This window comes from Pteropus medius, unplaced genomic scaffold, assembly GCF_902729225.1.
Source record: "Pteropus medius unplaced genomic scaffold, Ma_sr-lr_union100, whole genome shotgun sequence".
Taxonomy (NCBI): domain Eukaryota; kingdom Metazoa; phylum Chordata; class Mammalia; order Chiroptera; family Pteropodidae; genus Pteropus; species Pteropus medius.
This window is the reverse complement of record NW_024352786.1, coordinates 9810274-9829037: the sequence shown is the minus strand read 5'-3', so window position 1 is coordinate 9829037 and position 18764 is coordinate 9810274. Positions and strand designations below refer to the sequence as shown.

At 39.5% G+C, this 18764-nt stretch overlaps 1 protein-coding gene across 7 annotated transcripts in view; it reads left to right on the top strand.

Moving 5' to 3' along the window:
- The window catches only part of TBC1D1 (TBC1 domain family member 1), a 200328-nt gene that overhangs the window by 106482 nt on the left and 75082 nt on the right, over nt 1-18764 (top strand). For 4 of the 7 annotated variants that reach the window (XM_039848785.1, XM_039848787.1, XM_039848784.1 and 1 more), the window contains 5 exons: nt 4330-4440; nt 10935-11063; nt 12290-12376; nt 15833-16113; nt 18129-18287. In XM_039848785.1, the coding sequence (XP_039704719.1) occupies nt 4330-4440; nt 10935-11063; nt 12290-12376; nt 15833-16113; nt 18129-18287 (767 nt within the window). The remainder of the gene's footprint in view (nt 1-4329; nt 4441-10934; nt 11064-12289; nt 12377-15832; nt 16114-18128; nt 18288-18764) is intronic. The other 3 variants (XM_039848786.1, XM_039848789.1, XM_039848788.1) reach the window with 3 other exon arrangements.

Genomic DNA, 18764 nt, shown 5'->3' with positions numbered 1-18764 from the left:
TAAACATAAACACAAAACGCAAAACAAGAACCAAGCTCTGGGCTTTCTGCATGAAACCTGGAAGCTCGCTCTTACCCTTGCATTTAGATGCAGCGTCTCTCGGGGAGACCGTACTGCGTGTGCCGGCATGCCTGTAGTCTGTTCATTATGAATCTTTAATGAGCTCATCAAAAATTTTATGTCTGCTGTAGCCCAGGAGCATTTTCTAGGGTTTCCTGGCACTTTTCTAGGGAGGAGAGTACATCAGAACAAAGAATAAATATCTCTTTTTCGGGGGAGAGGAGGAAAGCAGCAGGGGTCTTGCAAATAGAGGAGTCATTAAGCAATACGAGCAGCTCGCGGCTCTCCCTCCATGCTGGGGAGAACCTGTATACTTAGGGCCTGTGATCTCTTTGCTGTTAGTGTGGAAAATCGAAGGATTGTCTTTCTTTTAATCACATGTTGGAGTTCTCTTAATCCCTGTTCTCCTTCCACAGTAGGGTTGGCATGTGTTTACGGAAGGAAAACGTAGGAAGATTTTTTAAATTTCATAAATAGCTGAGAATGTAATTTTCATGATTTTTAATTGCCTTTAAATTTCTTGTTTTCTTCTGACTCAACTTGAGACACACACCACTTTGTTTTTTCTTAAAGGATGTTTAGAGTTCTAAGTACACAGTACCCTGAAACAAATTTAATGGGCTTGGTACTTAGAATTCATAAACAGATAAATGACAGACAGTTCGCTTCTGACTGTTAATACATTGCAGTGAAAACCAGGCCTTTTTTCGTCTGATGCCAGCCCACTTGCTGTCCAGTGCTGTCAAGTCACTTTGGGGAACATCTTTCTAGCAAGCGTAGAAAAGGCATATATTCCTCCCCTAATATGAGTTTTCTATTTTATATAGACAGCACTGTGTAGCTTTCCCAAAAACAGTGCAATGAATCAGGATAGGGAATACACAAAATATTTTTCTGCAGCAATGAGAAGTTTCTGAGAAGTAATTCTGAGATTCTCTTTTACCTGAGAGCGTTTTTAGATACCCAGTACGTTATGGCAAAGAGACTTTAGAGAAAAGCAGTGACACCATTTTACTTTTTAAAAATGCATTCAGTTAAAATCTTGGGGCCCAGCCCCTATGTGTCATTCTAGAAGGCTCTATAAATTTTCGTTTGGTTTGAAGACCACAGGGAAGTCACTGGGTTTGAAAAGACAGCTCATACTTTGTCCTCCATCATTGTAAGCACAGATCTTCCTTGAATGATCTCTTCTTCTGATGGCTTATTGATAGTCTTGTTGAATTATTTCCTCATTGACCATTTGTGGTTTTTATAAAACATTTTATTAAACCAAGTCATTTGTGCCTGCTAATGTGTTTGAAACTCATACGATTCAAAAAAATCATAAAAGAAAAAGGTGGCTTTGCTGTATCATGAGTCTTCTTGTAAATAGGAGGGTTAATATTTTCCTTTGCACGGTCTTTCCTGGAGGGTAGTTTGTTTCTGAAGAACTCTCCAAGGACACATTTTCATGAGAAAAATGTAATTACTATTGAAATTAATGGTGCATGATTACTTAAATTGTTATTAAAACATATATAATTAGTGTTTTGTAAATAAATGCTTAATGTAAAATAAAGTGCAACCCAAACAGAACCCTAAAGAATAATAAATCAGTAATTACCATGCAGATGATGCTGGAGATTATCACTGCTGTGAACAAGCCAACTTTGAGCTCTGAGAGGAGAGCTAGGTGCCAGGCGGCCTTGTGGCCCATTAACCCTTCTCTTTATAAGAGGAGACCCATGATGGGTGACACTGTAAAGCCACATTTTTGTTCACGATCTATTTGAAATGTGAAATTTTCAAACATATCTAACCGGACATATGTGAAGATGACTACTGGGGGTCTCGCTGTCTTCTAATTCTGCTCTGCTACTGGCTGAGGGCGCCAAGTCCGAATCGGTCCCCTCCTGGGTGACCAATTGCTTTTAAGCCGAGGTAGGGCTAGTGAAGAAAATGTCTCAAAATCTAATTCTCTTCATCTGGATGAGGATATTTCAAGGAATGACTTCATATTGAATAGATAAATCAAATAGATTTATACTCATTAGGAGTCAGTAATGGATTAAATAACATGACTTTTCACAAGTTAAAGATTAATGGTCAGAGGAGTTATTTTTTACTTTGTAAAGAATATATATCAACTTGGACTGGCCATGGTTTTAAAATTATTTCTTATAAGATTTGATTATAATTTTTAAAAAAGATGTCAGAATACAGTTTCAAGGTGAGCATTGCCATTTTGTTTCCTCTAGAGACCGTAGACTTTCTCAGCATTCTGGTGTTCATTAACCAGCATCGGAAATTTGTTTTTGCATTACTTTTACAACCAATTTACAGGCCACTGAGAAGTGAGGTTAAGATACTTGTAACAAAATTGGCTTTGTCATTTAACAGTTACTTGTTTTGTATTGTAGTTTTTAAAAATCGAAGCATAACATAACTCTAGAAAAGCACACAAATCAGTGATCTATATAGTTCAATAAATTTTTACTAGGTGAACACAACTGTGCAGCACGCACCAAGATTAAGAAATAGAGGCCCTTCCGGTCCCTCAGAATCCCCCTCGGTTCCGCCGCAGGTAACCGCCGTCCCGTCTTCTGACACCATAGGTTAATATTGAACACAAAAGTTAATTTTTGACTGTCAAGTGATGTTATCCAACTTGATTCCCCGTTATGCTCCTCAGACTTGTCTCGCTGACTGTTTGAATTTTATCAAATTAAATCCCCTTTGGGAAATAATGATTTGCCACTGCAGAGGACGGTGAAGTCACATGGGAAGTAGTGAGGACGTGACACCTTGCTAATCATTTTAACTCAATAGAATGGTGGCCCCTAATCATGTTCAGATATTTTAAGGAAGGACTTATTTCTTGACCTTGTATGATACCACGAAAATGTCTTAATCTGCTTTAGTGACTTTCTTCCGTGATGTTTAACGAGCTTTGTGACAGTCTCTGGTTCTCGGCTTTGGTTTTTAATGGGTGGCAACTGTGGTAGTACATTTTGCTCAACTGTAGTCTTGTTTTCTGCCCATTCAAAGTTTCTTTGATGTATGTTTTGAAGAAAATATATTAATAATGCTCCTTTTATTACTGTGTTCTTCGCCTGTTTTCATTTTTTGAAATAAGCAATCATGAAGAATTTCTCCAAGAAAAATACACATTTTCTTGTGAAATGGCCCAAAGGTTGAATTAAAGGTATAGGAGAAGAAAGGAAAGGCCAGCCCTCTGGTGCCTGTGCCTGCTCAGAGGCTCCTCACAATTCCTTTCTGCTCTGCTTTCCTGGGCTCTTTTTTATAAAATAGACTATTTTTTTATATGGGTTTTGTTTAACAGAAAAATCAGATGGAAAGTACAGAGAGTTTCCATCTAAACTCTTACCCTTGCCCTTCCCACCCCCAGCCAGTTTCCCCTATTAACATCTTGCCCAAGTATGTTATATTTGTTAGCACCGATGAGCTAATAGAGGTACATTATTATTAACTAATGTCAGTAGTTTACATTAGGGGTCACTCGGGGAGGTGTACATTCTATTCTGTATGTTTCGATAAATGTATAATGGCAAGTATCCAACATTGTGGTATCATGTGGTATCAGAATTGTTTCACTGCCTTAAAAATCCTCTGTGCTCTGCTTATTCATCTCCCCTCCCCCAAACCCCAGGCAGCCATTGGTCTTTTCATGGTCTCTGGTTTTGCCTTTTTCACAGTGTCATGTAGTTGGAATCATGTAGTATACAGCCTTTTCACATTGGCCTCTTTCACTTAATGATACCCATCTGAGATTCCTCCAGGTCTTTTCATGGCTCGATGACTCTTTTCTTTTTAGTGCTGAATAATATTCCATTGTCTGGATATACAAACACACTTGATGTGTGGAGCCACGACCCTGGGTGCAGGTCCTATTTTCCTTTCCATTTCACTAACCGTAAGAGTTTAGCCATTATGGCTCTTGACCTCTGGGTGTTTACACAGATTTTGTTGTTTTCTCCTGTTTTCAAGACTATTTATTAAATATTTTGAATATGTCACTATCTGATGTGAAATATTTATTTTAGGTATAAGGACATCAGGAGTCAAAAGCTAAATCTGGCCCACTGGCTCCATTGTGTTTCTTTTAAAAAATTATGTCCACTTTTTGGGATCATTGGTGCTCCCTAGTGAGGAGAATGGTAAAAGCACAAGTTAATGGATGAATGGCCTCTGTTAGCATTTCAAAAGGGATGGTTTAGCAGTTCTGTTGACAAAAATAACCATAATATATTCTCTTTTATTTTTTTAAAGAAATTGAGACCAAGAAATGAACAGCGAGAGAATGAATTGATTATTTCTTTCCTGAGATGTTTATATGAAGAGAAACAAAAAGTGCACATCCATATTGGGGAGATAAAGCAGGTATGGCATTTTTCTGTCTTCTTATAATTTTACCAGGATACTGTAGAACAATCTCGAGGATTTTATGATGCTCTGAAATGTGTTTTTGTCCTTGTATTTTATTTTGTTACCCATTTAGGGGAAATTTGGGAATACTTAGATTGTGCTTAGAGAAGGTGAGAAATTTCTGTCGGCATCATGGCGGGGGTGGAGCGGTTGTTGTGACAAGAGTACTGGCCTCAAGCGAGCGACAGGAATGGAGTGTAAGAGTGGACACCTCCACGAGGGCCACTTGACTGTGGGGAGCCAGTCTGTCACCTTCCCTTTTTCCTTAGCAGAATTACTTAAAAGTACCCGTAAGTTCTTTGTAATATAAATGCTTTGCGAGGATAAGATAGCTCTACTGACTCATCAGCTACAATGTTAGAGAGCCTGGGTTTTGTGCTATTCAGATACAGAACTTCCATTAATCCCATTTCGCGTAATGGAGGTGCAGGAGCTGCCTGCCATTCCCCACCAAACTGACGCTTTGTCTAGCTTTTCTGCTTGAGGGGTGGCCACCATCAGGTCTCTGCCTTCGAGGAGCTTCCAGTTTGGGATTCAATATACATGGTGCTATGTACTGTTTTCCTTTGTCTTTCAGACTCTGTGTTAAGTCAATTAATAATAACCATTATGGCCTCAAAACGTATACTTTATATTTGAGTTACTTAATGCTCAAAAATCAGTGAGGGATGTTCAAAAACTCCTTAATTTTCCAAAAGTATATTGTATTTTTTTTCAAACACTCAATGCATCTTCTAAAGGCACTTTAATGCTCAGTTGTGTGCCTCGTCCTGTAAAGAGCCTCTCTCTGCTTTACTGGTAACCTAACCATGGTACAGTTTTACTTGGATGCACACATAGCAACTCTCCCCATTTGATTTCTCCCTTCCAGCCGGCTTTGGCAATCATGTGCCATTCCTGAACTCTTAGAGCTCACGAACTGTGTCCAACAATCTTTTTAATCTCATTAGCTAACTGTAGGGTCCCTTAGCAGTGATGCTAATGCCAGTACACTCTCTGTGCTTTTGGTCTTTGGCCTTTGCGTGTTGACATTCCTGCCTTCCTAGCCTGTACCCTGCCAATAACGTAGGAGTTTTGTACTCCTCCTGTTCACTTTTGGATGGGCCACCCTGCCTGCTTTCAGTTAATTCTTTAGTTCACTTTCCAACCTATTTCTTTTCTTATTTCCATACTTCGCCCCACTTTTTTTGCCACATATAGTTTTTCCCTGTTCTGATTTTTTCCCCCTAACTTGTTCCAACAGGAAATTGATAATTTTGAAATAATTTGTAACTGCTAGAGGGGAATGAAACATTTATGGTGGATGGAAAGTTTTGACCCAAGCGCCAACTCATTTTTATGGAACAGGGTTGTATCTTTATGATTTGGGCATAGATTAACCCAGTGGAGAAACATATTTAATGTTGTTTTTTTTTTTTTTTTTCATTTGAAAACATCAAAGAATTTAATGTAAAAGACCTAGCCTCACCACACAGAATTGACATCTGGGCAGCAGTTTCTCTCAAGGTTCCTAAACATTCTGTCACCCAGGAGACTCATGTCTGTGCCTATAAAGAAGTTGCCTTGACCCCCAGCTGTAGTTGGGTGTCTTCCAGGCTGGACACCCTCTCAAGCTTTTCAGAGCAACAGCCACTTAGTAGGTCGATCAGATGGAGCTTGGAGATTCACCCACAGAATCCTGCTCTCAGTGTCTTCTACCAAATAGTTTAACCACATGGAATCCATTACCTTCCTGGTGCACTGAAAATTCCTGGAGTCTTTGAAAATGTATTGACCTAGAGCTTTGACAACTTCTGTGGCCACTGGCCTCCAAAGTAGACAGAGGCTCAGGGCTGCTATTCTCTGAGCCAGTGGTGATGCCGTATGTGTTTTTTAAAGACTAACATAGTATTGAATAGCTGCCAGAGGAATCATTTTCATAAAATGGGAAACAAACTGAATGTGTTCTCTGATCTTGTGGACAAGGATTCACTTTGGGCAAAGACCTATAATTTAATAAAGTTAGGGGGTATCATGTTTTAGTCACTGGACATATTACCTCTACTTGTATTCACAGAGATAATGCAAAAATTAATAATGTCAAATCAACTGCCACTTATTGAATGTTTGCCATTGTACCAGATATGGTTCTAATTCTTTACGTGAATTATTTCATTTCTTTGAGGTGGGTGGTAGAATAGCGATGTTAGAGACAAGGACCTGAGGAGCACAGATCAAGCAGTTTGTTAGGTCCTGGTGGAGCCAATATGCCCGATGTCTAAGGACATTATCTAAACCGTGCTTTTTAGGAGATTAACAAAATTTAATGTTATATAACTACCCATTGATTTGCCTGCCTCCATTTTCCAGTAGGATAAGTTTCTCTTTTTTTTTTTTCCTGACATTTTGTTATGAAAAATTTCAAACATACAGAAAAGTTGAAAGTTACAAACTGAGCACTCATGTACCTACCATTCAGATTATACCATTTTTAACATTTTGTTATATTTGCTTTTCCCTTTATCTATCCATCTATGATTCCACCTACTTTTGATGCCTTTTAAAGGAAGTTTCTGATATCAGTACTCTTTTTCCCTAAACATCGTTAAGTAGAATTCAGTATTTGTTCACCAAATTTTTTAGATAAAATTTACATATTTGTAAGTTGCACAAATCTTGGGTGTACCATTTGTTGAGTTTCGAGGACTTTGTACATTCAGGAAGCCCAAACCCCTATCAGAGTTAGTTAGAGAGCATTATCCATCATGCCAGAAGGTGCCCCCATAACCCCTTTTCCAGTCAGCCCTCACCACTTTTTTCCCCAGACAACTATTTTAATTTCTTTCACCATTGATTAGTTTTGCCGGTTCTAGAACTTTTTATTAATGGAATCATACAGTTTGTGCTCTTTTAGCTCTGTTTTTTTTTTTTCCCACTTAGAATAATGTTTTTGATATTCATCCATGTTGCTACTTATATCAATAGTTTGTTCCTCTTTAGTCCATTGTATCAATACTACAGTTTTTCTCCATTTTCCTTTTGATGGTACTAGTTACTATGAATAAAGCTGCTGTAGATACGTTGTGACACCATAGGGTGGTGGGTTCTGAACTAAGAACTTCAGTGTAGCAACAGAATTCAAAACTTGGCTCCAAACCTTCATGTTTAGAGTTCACCCATGTCTTGTGAGATGGGCAATATGACGACTGCAGTACCATTCACTCTGGAACCCAAATTAGAAGCTTTTCTAGGAACCAGTATCATCTTCAAAGGAGAAACTTCTTGGTGCTTATTTTACAATAAACAAGGAATACGATATTTTCTAAACATGAATTATTTCCTAAATGTGAATTGTTTTCAAATTATATTTGAATTATGATAGGCATAGAAAAGAATCTTATTAGATGGTGGTGGAGAGTAGAGGAAATACTGAAGTCTGTACTGAGATTCTTATGGCATGGTTTAAAAAAGGAAAACACAAGTGTAGTTTTCTTCGGCCTGTGTAAGATCTACGCACAACTAGACTTTTAGCTAATACTTTCTTTATATATCAAAAGAATCAATTCTAAATGCTTCTATTTTATGAAAACTTTTGGTGCGAGTTTGCAAACAAATCCACAGCTTATTAATTTTAGAGTGAACTGGTGTTGGGTCCAAGGCAGCCCCATGAGGGCCCTTTGTAGACAATTCCCTTTGCTGCTACGAGTCAGGACGGGCTCTTATTCTTGGTAAATGATTGCACAGGATCAATTGCAACTGGTAGGGCACCTACCTGTGATGTGTAATGTTTAGCAGGCACTTAGTATTTGCTGAGTGTATCTGTTAACTTCCAGTGTATGTTTCCCATGGACTTGCCTGGCGATCATTGCAAATGCACTCATTCCTTAGCAGGCAAGTATGAAGTGTCCAGAGTATGTTCAGTGTACTTTCTGAAAACACAAAGATAAATGATAGTCTACCTTCTTGAAGTTCTAAGCTAAGTCATTGTTTTAAGGCATGCTCTAATTATCATAGAAGTAAAACTCTCGATGAGTGGACAAAGCCTAATGCAGCTCTTACCAGAACCTTTTCTTTCACTTTTATGCTTTGAAAAATGTATAACACTCATTGGTGAATTAAGATTTTATTATTTCAAAGAAAATGTAAAGTCTTTGACCAGCAAACAACTGAATAAAATAGAAAATGCTTAATCACAGTAGGAATTAGGGGAAGTCAAAGTAAGAGGCCTCTATACCTATCAAATTGGCAGAAATTTTAAAATCTGATGATGCCACGTAAAGATAAGTTCTCATGCTGATACTGCAAATATGAACTGTACTATTTAGGGAGAGAAATTTGACAGTTTCTGATACAGCTGAAGATGCACAGATCCTGTGACCCAGCAAGGACATTTCTAATTATTTACCTTGCAAAAAACTTTCATATATCACACCGATGTTCATAGCAGCATTATTCACAGTGGCATGGAAGCAACTGGAGTGTCCTACAACAAACGATTGGATAAAGATGCTGTGGTACATGTGTACAATGGAACATTACTCAGCCATAAGAAGAGATGAAATACTGCTATTTGTGACATGGGCGGACCTTGAGATAATCATGCTAAGTGAAATAAGCCAGACAGAAAAAGTTGGAAACCACATGATATCACTAATATGTACAATATAGACCTAAAAGCAACAAACAAACAGTACAAAAAATAGAGACTCATGGACATGGACATAGACCAGTGGTTACCAGAGGGTGGTGGGGAGGGTGGAGGGGGGAGGTAGACGGGGTAAAAGGAGTCAAATATGTGATGACAGAAAGAAATCTATGAGAGGGGAACACACAATGCAATGTATATATATATGCCTTCCTGTTGAATTGTACACCTGAAACTCAATGGATTTTGTTAACCAATGTTGCCATAATAAAAGTAAATTAACATAAGCTCCTGAAAAATTTCACATGTGATGAGGAGCTGTGTACCAGAGAGGTTACTGCAGTCTTCTTTGTAAAAGCAAAAAAAGGAATCAATGTTTAACAACAGGAATATGAAGGTGTTACAATTGAATAGTGAAATACAACACCCTGGTTTAAGTTGAGTGAATCAAAGAATATTTGTCAACATGAATAAATCTTAAAAACAACATTGAAAGAAAAAAGCTCATTACAGAAGGATATGTACAGGATGATATGTTCATTTAAAGTTTCAGGTACATGTAAACCAAAATACATGTGTTATGGATACATACATATATAAAAGTACAAAATATGAGTTGATATGATAAACATCAAAGTCAGGAGAGAGATTATTTCTACCGATGGAAAAAGAATGGTTCCAGGAAACTTGAACTATGTCTCATGTGTTCTATGAAAAGTAGAAAGCAAATAGAATAGCTAATAATCACGATAGCTTTTATTGAGAGTTAAGTGTGTTCTGAGTGCTTTAACGTGTATTAATTCATTTAAATCTCATAACTGCTCTGTGAGGAAGGTTCGTGATGCATCCTCAGTCTGCATGTGGGGGACTAAGAGAAGCAGCAGGTAATGCCCTGCCCATGGCCACTTTGCTAGGGAGCATCAAAGAAGCATCTTACCTGGGCATTGAGCTCCATAGCCCATGCTCCTCGCTGTTCTCAACACCCACAAAATGTTAACTTGGCCAGAGGGAAGGGGGCGGAGTTATGTGAAGCAGGTAAAAATTTATAGAAACGGGAAGCAATTTATCTAGAGGGTTTTTTAAAAAAAATATGCCTCTGTTAATAAGTAACATTAAACTTTATTTAGTGGTTGGCAAACAAAACTATTAGTTGTCATTATGGTCAGTTAAAGGAGAGAAGCTTGGTGGCAGAGGAGAATGAAGGGGGTGATGAATACAACAAGTGGGAGAGAGGAAAGAGTGGAGCTCTAACGAAAAGAATGAAGGGATTAGCAGTGGCAGAGAGTATGGATTCTTCAGTTGATAAGTTAATTTTGTTTAACTCTATGAAATGCCCCAAAGGTAAGTTGTTACTTTACTTTGAAAAACTAATCATAGCTACCTTTGTACCAGAAGCTGTGCTCACTGCTTTACTGGCTTTACCTGTTTTAATCTCACAATACAGTGTTATGATTAGATCTTGAGATTAGGCTCAATTTACAGAAGAGGAAATTGCAGTCCAGAGAAAGTAACTTGCACAAGATCAGTTAGTGAATGATGGATTTCTGATCTGACTGCAGAGCCCTGCTTGAAACTGCTTTGTTAACTAATTGGTTTCCAAGCACATTTCTTTATTTCATTTAGAGTACACAAAGCAACTCTTTGAGGCAAAATTATTTCCTGTACTTGCAGCCATGTCCCTGAAGAGCAGGTCAGTTTAGGTCACATATAGAATAGTGGCCTGGGATAAAAATGGTACATTCTAGAGATTTTTCCATTCCTTAAAAAAAAAGAAGAAACGAAGGACATTGTAAGTGACTTGACTTTTCATTTTTTTACTTTTTAGACATCACAGATTGCAGCGGAGAATATTGGAAATGAATTACCATCTAGTGCCACTCGGTTTAGGCTAGATATGCTAAAAAACAAAGCTAAAAGATCTTTGACAGAGTCTTTAGAAAGTATTTTGTCCCGGGTGAGTAACATAATTTCTCCTGATTTAAGTTAAATAACTTTGTAAGAGATTCTGTTTGCTTTTATTCCCATCAGTGCTCATCATAAAGTATAGAAGGGTGAAATCTTTTGTAATGTCTTCTCAGCATTAGAACGATGTTATCTGCACTTTAAATTCCATTTTTAACTTGGCCTGGGTCAAAAAAAATTCTCTACTCTTTTGTATTATACGATATCCCTTTTGTTGTTGTTGTTTATTGGCTAGTTTTTTATTAAGGCACAGATTAGATACACTCAGGTGTGAGTTTGGTTCCCTAGCATCACTAGGTACAACTTAAAAATCCAGTTATTTTTTTGTCCCTGGAACTCTCTGTAGTAGGGCCAGTAAACTATAGCCCTCAGGCCAAATACCACCCACCTTCTATTTTTGTAAAGCTTTACTGAAACACAGCCACATCCATTCATTTACCTGTTGTCTGAGGCTGCTTTTGTGCAGAGTTGAGTAGTTGCCACAGACACCATATGGCCCACAAAGCATGAGAGATTTGTTTTCTGGCCCCTTATGGAAAAGTTTACAGACTGAACCTCTACAGGAATAACAAAGCATACAAATGCACCAATCTGGGAGTTCTTTAAGAAATTACACACCCAACCCCAGTGAGTATAGATACTCTTGAAATCAAAGTTGGATGCCTTTTTAGAGCTTGCAATATCTTCTTATAGTTCTTTTTGATTTCCTGACACGCTCCATTTAAAACACATGCTGTATTTTTTTAGTTAAATTTTATTTTGTTTGAAGATGTTTCTGAGAATCTTGCAGCATCTTTAGAGATAATTAAAAACATTCCATTTATAAAACCATGGTTGGGGTGGCTGCCTTCGAGAGCTCCCAAATGGAGAGAATATTGTTTGAGTGTCATACGACTGGCAGGTTAAGATGACTTAAGACTTGGGAAAGAGTTGTTGGGCACACTTACCTCAGTACTTGCTTTTCTTCATAGAGGAATTGTCTCTTCTTCCTGCCTATTAAACCTCCCAGCTGACTAATCCACAGGGTGTTTCGAAGCATTGAGGTTGATGTTATAAAAAAAAAAAAAGACAAATGTTGATGTCTTAATGTACATGTTCGCAGCAGCATTTCTCAGTAGCATTTTTCCTAAGCTTATTTAAATAAGCCAAGATGCTTCTGGCTGATGTTTTTGCAGAAACCTCAGGGATCATGACTCAAACTGCCTTTTCTTTATGCAGGGAAATAAAGCCAGAGGCCTTCAGGAACATTCCACCACTTTGGATCTGGACAGCTCCGTGTCTAGCACATTAAGTAACACCAGCAAAGTAAGCACATTTTTCTTTATATGGCACCCTGGAGAAACTAGCAAATTGGTCTTGCTCATCTCCTATCTACAAAACCTATCTAAAAGGACAAAAGAGGCCGCATTTTTACAATCATGAAATTTTGGTGCTTCCAGACTTTGCGGTGCCTGTGGAGGGCTGGTCATGTAGTTATACGTAACAAAGCAGATGGCCATTCCATAAACAAAGAAATGAGATAAAAATTTTAGACCACTGAGATCTTTTAAAAAGCCACCAATGGATTTCTTCCCCAAGTATATTTACCAATATTAAAAATAATTAAAATTGGGAAAACCTCAAAAGTAGGTTTGTGAATTCTGTGAATATGCAACTTAAATTCCCGAGACGTATTTCACTCTCTGGCTGCTCTATGACGTGATTTCAACATTGCTGTTTTTTATAAACGAGCACCTAGGCTCCAGCCCTCACATCTGCCACCAAGCACAGCTTGGTGACAATGAGCTAGCCAGTGGGTTCCCTTTGGTAATGAACCTGTGTCTCTGTCCTTGTTTTAATTTCTTGCTTTCTAGACATAGAAGAATATTTAAACTTGGTTAGTTCTGCTTTTTAGCCACCAAACTGTGGATTTGGGGTTTTGCGCTGGGGAGTTCGGCCTTCCTTCTGCTACCAGAGTGCTTCAGATGCAAGAAAAAGGGAATTTGGGAGGTGGCCAGCTCCATACCACATCCCTCCTGGGCGTGTGGCTTTCAGAGTTTGTAGACCAGTAACCAACAGCAAGAAACATTTACCATTGCAAAATGGTTCACATACACTTAAATATGCACACAAAATTAAGCTAAAATTTCACAAATTTACAGTATTAACTATAAATAACATGTGATATGTACTGGTATTTCCTGTTCTATTTTATTTAAATAATGTTCATGGCAGACTACTAAGTTGATATCACTGCCTACTGTGTTATAGTCTACAGTTTGAGAAACACTACCTTAGATGAGTGCTTCTTAAGTTCTGAGGTGCCTCTTTAATGGAGGTTCAGGTTAAAATGCAGATTCCGATTCAGTAGGCCTGAAGGGAGGCCTGAAATGCTGACAGGCTCCATGTGAGGTTGATGCTGCTGCTCTGTGGACCCACTTGGGGGAGTGAGGTCCTAGACACCAGTCTTCTGAATATGATTTTCCAAGTTAAAATCTAGTGGAATGTAGCGCTTTCTGCCTTCCATCTAGCTCGTGATTCATTTCAAGTTTGGAAACATTATGGTTTATCTGCTGTGTGCAGATGACCAGGACAGAGCCCCTGCCCTATAGGAACTTGCCTGGAAGGAGAGAGATGACAGATCCAAAAGTAACACCAGCATCAAGTAGAGCGTGGTAGGAGCCCTAAGAGTTTGAATAGGAGACGGTGGTAACCTAGTGGTCCCAGGAGCAAGAGAAAGGGGAGTTATTTTTGGTCAGTGGAACCAGAAAAATCTTGGGGAGGGGGCAATGATGCTTTTGGATTAAATCTTGAAGGAAGTATAGGAACTGCATCTGTGAGTGGACAGGGAAGAAGGCGTTTTAGATAGATCTGTGCACATAAAGATGCTTTGTATAAGTCATATCACTCAGGTGACTTCTCTAGTAAGACTTCTGCTTGTTTTAAAATTTTTCTCCAAAACACAAATCTAGGCATATACACATAGCTTGAATTTATATGGTAATTCTAAGAGAAAGGCACCTTTTCAGAAATCACCTTTGTGTATTGGATGTGTATCTTTGTATGGACTCACACATCTTTTTTCATCCTGAGTTTGAGAAACTGTTGTAAAGGTACACATTTTATACAGTTGGATCTCTTCCAGTAAATCGATCATCTTGCATAGAAGCTGAACATTTGAGTGGCCCTTTCAGATGTATGGTTAAGCTAAGGGTTAGCTCTTTCACATAATTTGGAGGGTTATTAATGAGAATTGAGATGAACAGGTTTGTGTGATCAAGATTGTTTGCTGTGATGTATTGTCTTAGACAAATTTTAAATCCTTAAAAGAATCTTTGAAACTGTACAATCCTGAAGAATAAAAAAATTCAGCTATGTTTAGAGTAATTAACATTTCATAATGTGCTGGAAATTAAGCTTTTCCTCTCTAATGCCTACAAAATTAAGTGTATATAACCTCTTCCCTCAATAAACATAAATTTAATTTTTTAAAATTAAAATCCTTAATACCTGTCATCTACAACAGTGGTTCCCAACCTTTTTGGTGCCAGGGACTGGTGCTCCTGTGAGACTCTAATGCCTGATGTTCTGAAGTGGAGCTGAGGCGGTGATGCTAGTGCTGGGGAGCGGCTGCAAATACAGATGAAGCTTCACTCACTGGCCCACCACTCACCTCCTGCTGTGCAGTGCAGTTCCTAATAGGCCATAGACCAGTACCGGTCTGCAGCCTGGAGGCTGGGGCCCCCTGATCTAAAAGGCACTCAACTATATAGCAAGTAAACAGATAAAATTTAGATTTTCCAATCTACCATTAGATATGTTCATTCCTTTTTACTCTTTTCATGTTGATTTGTTTATACCTTCTAGCAATTTCAGTAGAGACAAGCTGGTACATTTCCTTTTATTTTATATTTTCTGATTTGAGAAAATATATTGGCCACCAACCAAATCCTTTGTGCAGTGTTAAGCATTGGCTTGCAGGAGTGGTAGTAGTTCATGCCTTTGGAAAAGTATGCATCTTGAAAGCCTGCGACATTAAAATATTGTCATGATTCTCAACAGATACTTGCATACCCACTCAGTAAGTTCATTGAGTACCTAACAAAAAATAACATTTGTATAATATTTTACAGTGAACAGAGTACTTTCTGTTATATTATCTTGCTTAGTTCTGAAGCCCAGTGAGATAAATTTTCACTATACCCTTTTACAGATGAGGAAACTGAGGTGTAGAAAGAAGCTGATTGGCCCTGAATGGTGGCAATAAATGCCTAGAGATTTTCCATATTCTGAGGATAATATAGGATATAATTTTTAACCCTCAAGATTGCCAAGTTAAATCTTAACAGTAAAACAGATTCAGAGAGAGCCATAAAATGCGGGTATAACATATATGAACACACTTGGCAGAGAGAAAGAACTCGATTTGTTTAGACAGTGCAGGCAAGTTATCCAACACTCATTATACTTCTTATAACCAGTAGTAAAGAGTTGTGTTTTCTAGAGAGAGGGAACTGTTTTGGTTTTGTTTAGAACAGTTACAGTTTATGTCTTTCATGCTTGTGTTTGGGCAGTTTCCTATCTTTTCAGCAAGCTATAAACTAAGCATCTTATCCCTGAGAAGCAGACATTTAAGGAACTTTTGTTTCCTTATATATTTTGGTGGCCTCTAGGTGGCATTATAATCAGATGTGCTCACATACTGAAACGTTTTCCTGCCCCTGGGATTAGAGATTTGTGATTCCATGTGACGTGTCTGATCTGCTGTCTCTCTGCTGCCAGGAGCCATCTGTGTGTGAAAAAGAGGCCTTGCTTGTCCCCGAGAGCTCCTTCGGGCTCCTCAGCTCCTCGGACGACCTGTCCAGTGACTCAGAGAGCCACCCCGCAGAAGAGCCGGCTTCGCTCTCGCTGCAGCAGGGCTTCAGGAGGCGCGCCAACACCCTGAGTCACCTCCCTGCAGAATGCCAGGAATCTCCAGAACCTGCTCAGGGGTCTCCAGGGGTCTCGCAACGCAAACTAATGAGGTATCACTCAGTGAGCACAGAGACGCCTCATGAACAAAAGTAAGATTTGTTTAAAATGTAAATTTGTTGTACAAATAGCTAGGGCATACCTGTTACTGACCAGGTATGTGCATCGCAGGTGTTTTTTGTTTTTTTTTTTGGCGGGGTGGTCAAAGAGAAACTGAGTCAGGTTTTATTCTTGGCTTAAAAAAGATAAAACTTGAAGCAGGAACACATTCCTCCCTCCTCCCCCTTTGGGAAACATGTATTGTGAGGAAGCAGGTAAAACTGAGCAGAAATGGCCCTTAACAAGGTATAATAATAATCACTCAAGCAACATGAGGGGCAGTATCGACTTTGGAACTTAGCTTCTGGTTTGAGGAAAAGCAGCAGGTGGGACAGCAGGTGAGTCTGCTCCCCGGAGAACCTGGACCATTTCCGTGGCGGGACAGAGATGCAGGGGTCAATACCGAGCTGAGCGTGGGGGATGGCGTGGACGCTGTGCTGGCTGCAGCGGCCTTGGGGTTCTGGTCCTAGCTCTGTCCGGAACTGGTTGTGACCTGGGCAAACTCGCTTAAATCTCTGTATGACAAAATTGGAATAGATGTTTTCTAAAATCCTTGAGTGTAAGAATTCTAGATTCTTCCAATAAGATCTAATTTATTAATTGGGCTCTAATGAGCACTTGGAATTTCCTGGTTATAGAGATATGGTAACAGAATATGGTAACAGAAGTTCTCTCTGTGCCTTCTGGAGTTCTTTGGCAATTCATTTGACCCCGAGTCTCAGAGGCCATAAATGGTCATGGAGTTATCTTTAAAAACGACTTTAAAAATCTTTTATAATCCCTCACCTCGTAAACATGTGGCCACACCTACCTACAGTCACTGCCTTCTCCTGACTGATGACAACAGAAGCCACAGGACGTGTGTCAGTGCAGGTCATACACGGATAATGGAGATTTCGCATGGCAGTGTTTGAAATGTTTCCAGTGAAGAAGTGACAGCTTAACAATGATGTGACTGACAGTCTTCAAAAGACTGCGTTTGTTGATTTTTTGTTTTTCTTTCATTCTGGTAGGAATGCTTAACAAAAGAGCCACCCTCTTAATGCACTTTTTAAGTGTGCAGCACAGTATTAGTAACCGCAGACACAGGGTTGCCTGGCAGCTCTCTAGAGTTGAAAATAGTTGGGCTGGCTCTTTGGAATTGGGCTGGGTAACTCTGACCTTCCAGCAGGACAGACTTTAGAAGCTAATATTGAACAATATGACATTTTAGAGACAAGCATAGTTCGAGGCCTTATGATGTTCTTGTAATGTTTCTGGAAGCCCTGTGTACATGCCGTGTGCGTACTTCTCGTCTGCCTCTCCACTGTGCTCTCGCCTCTGCCCCTCGATTTCTGGCACCTTCAGTGACCATGCAGACATTCCCGTCTAGAGATCCCTAGTCCTCTTGCTGAGGCTGCTGTTTCACACAGGGCATCCGTGGTGAGAAATCAGTGTCCCTGACAGTGCGTCCCCCTTCTGCCCCAATAACAAGCTTCCTGATGGATGGTGCCGGACATAGGTGCTGAGAAGGAGGGGGAAGTGCCCAGCCCTCCGCGCCTCCCTCCCTCCCGCACCCATGTGGATTCTTCTCATTTCTGTACAGGAAATGAGCCACTGACATTCAGGGCAGGTTATTGTTCATTTTGAAGAGAGATATATTTTTAAAACCCTGGATTTTGTTTTGCTTTCCTTTGTTTTTGTTTTAATTAAAAATTTTTCCCCTGTCAGTTCCTAAAAAGGGAATAGAGGAAACGGTACTATAGGGCGTAGGGATATGTGGGAAATGATCAAGAATGACCTTTTACAATACTCTTTTTTTCCTTTACTAAAAACTGCCTTTGCCAATGAGAGTTGAGATGCAGAAGCGAAGTGAAAAGCAGCCCTCTACCTCTGTGATGTTCCTATAGAAACAGCGAGACACCAGTACCGTATCCATGCTCTCCTGTGTCCTCAGTGCTCCCCCTCAGTATTCCTCCCTCTCTCCCTCTAACCCCCCGCCCGTGCTTTCTCTCTAATTGCTATTTAGTGGGAATCATCCACCTGTTGACAAGTCTAAAAGTTGCTCAGGGCCTTCAGCTCCTGCTCCTCCACCTCGTCTTAACCCCTCCGCCTCCTCGCCAAATTTTTTTAAGTACCTAAAACATAACTCGAGTGGAGAACAAAGTGGGAGTGCCGTGCCAAAGAGGTGAGCACACTCGCATGGCAAGTTCAGTGTCGTTTGTCTTCCCAGGTGGTTCACTGCAGAGGGGCTGTGCTGAATGGAGAGAACCTGGGGCCACTGCGTGTGTGTGTGTGTGTGTGCGTGCGTGCCTGTGTGTGTGTGCACGTGCACGTGTATCTGTTTTTGGTTTTATTTTCAGTCTATCATTCAAACTGACTTAATTTTCCTATTAATGTTTCTCAAAATTATTATGAAAACAGGTCTTGATGGGAAGCCATTTTTGTAAACTTATTCTCACATTCCTTCGTCTTAGTGCGCACGTGTGCATGTGCACACACACACACACACACACACACACACACGTTAACAAAGGTGAGTTTGACTGTGTACACTGCGGTTTGTGCCATGTCAGAACCTTCCTCGTTCATTTAGAAAATTATTTTTCCAATTTGAAAGAAGTGTCATTTTGGAAGATGGACTGAATTTTTATTATTGTTTTTT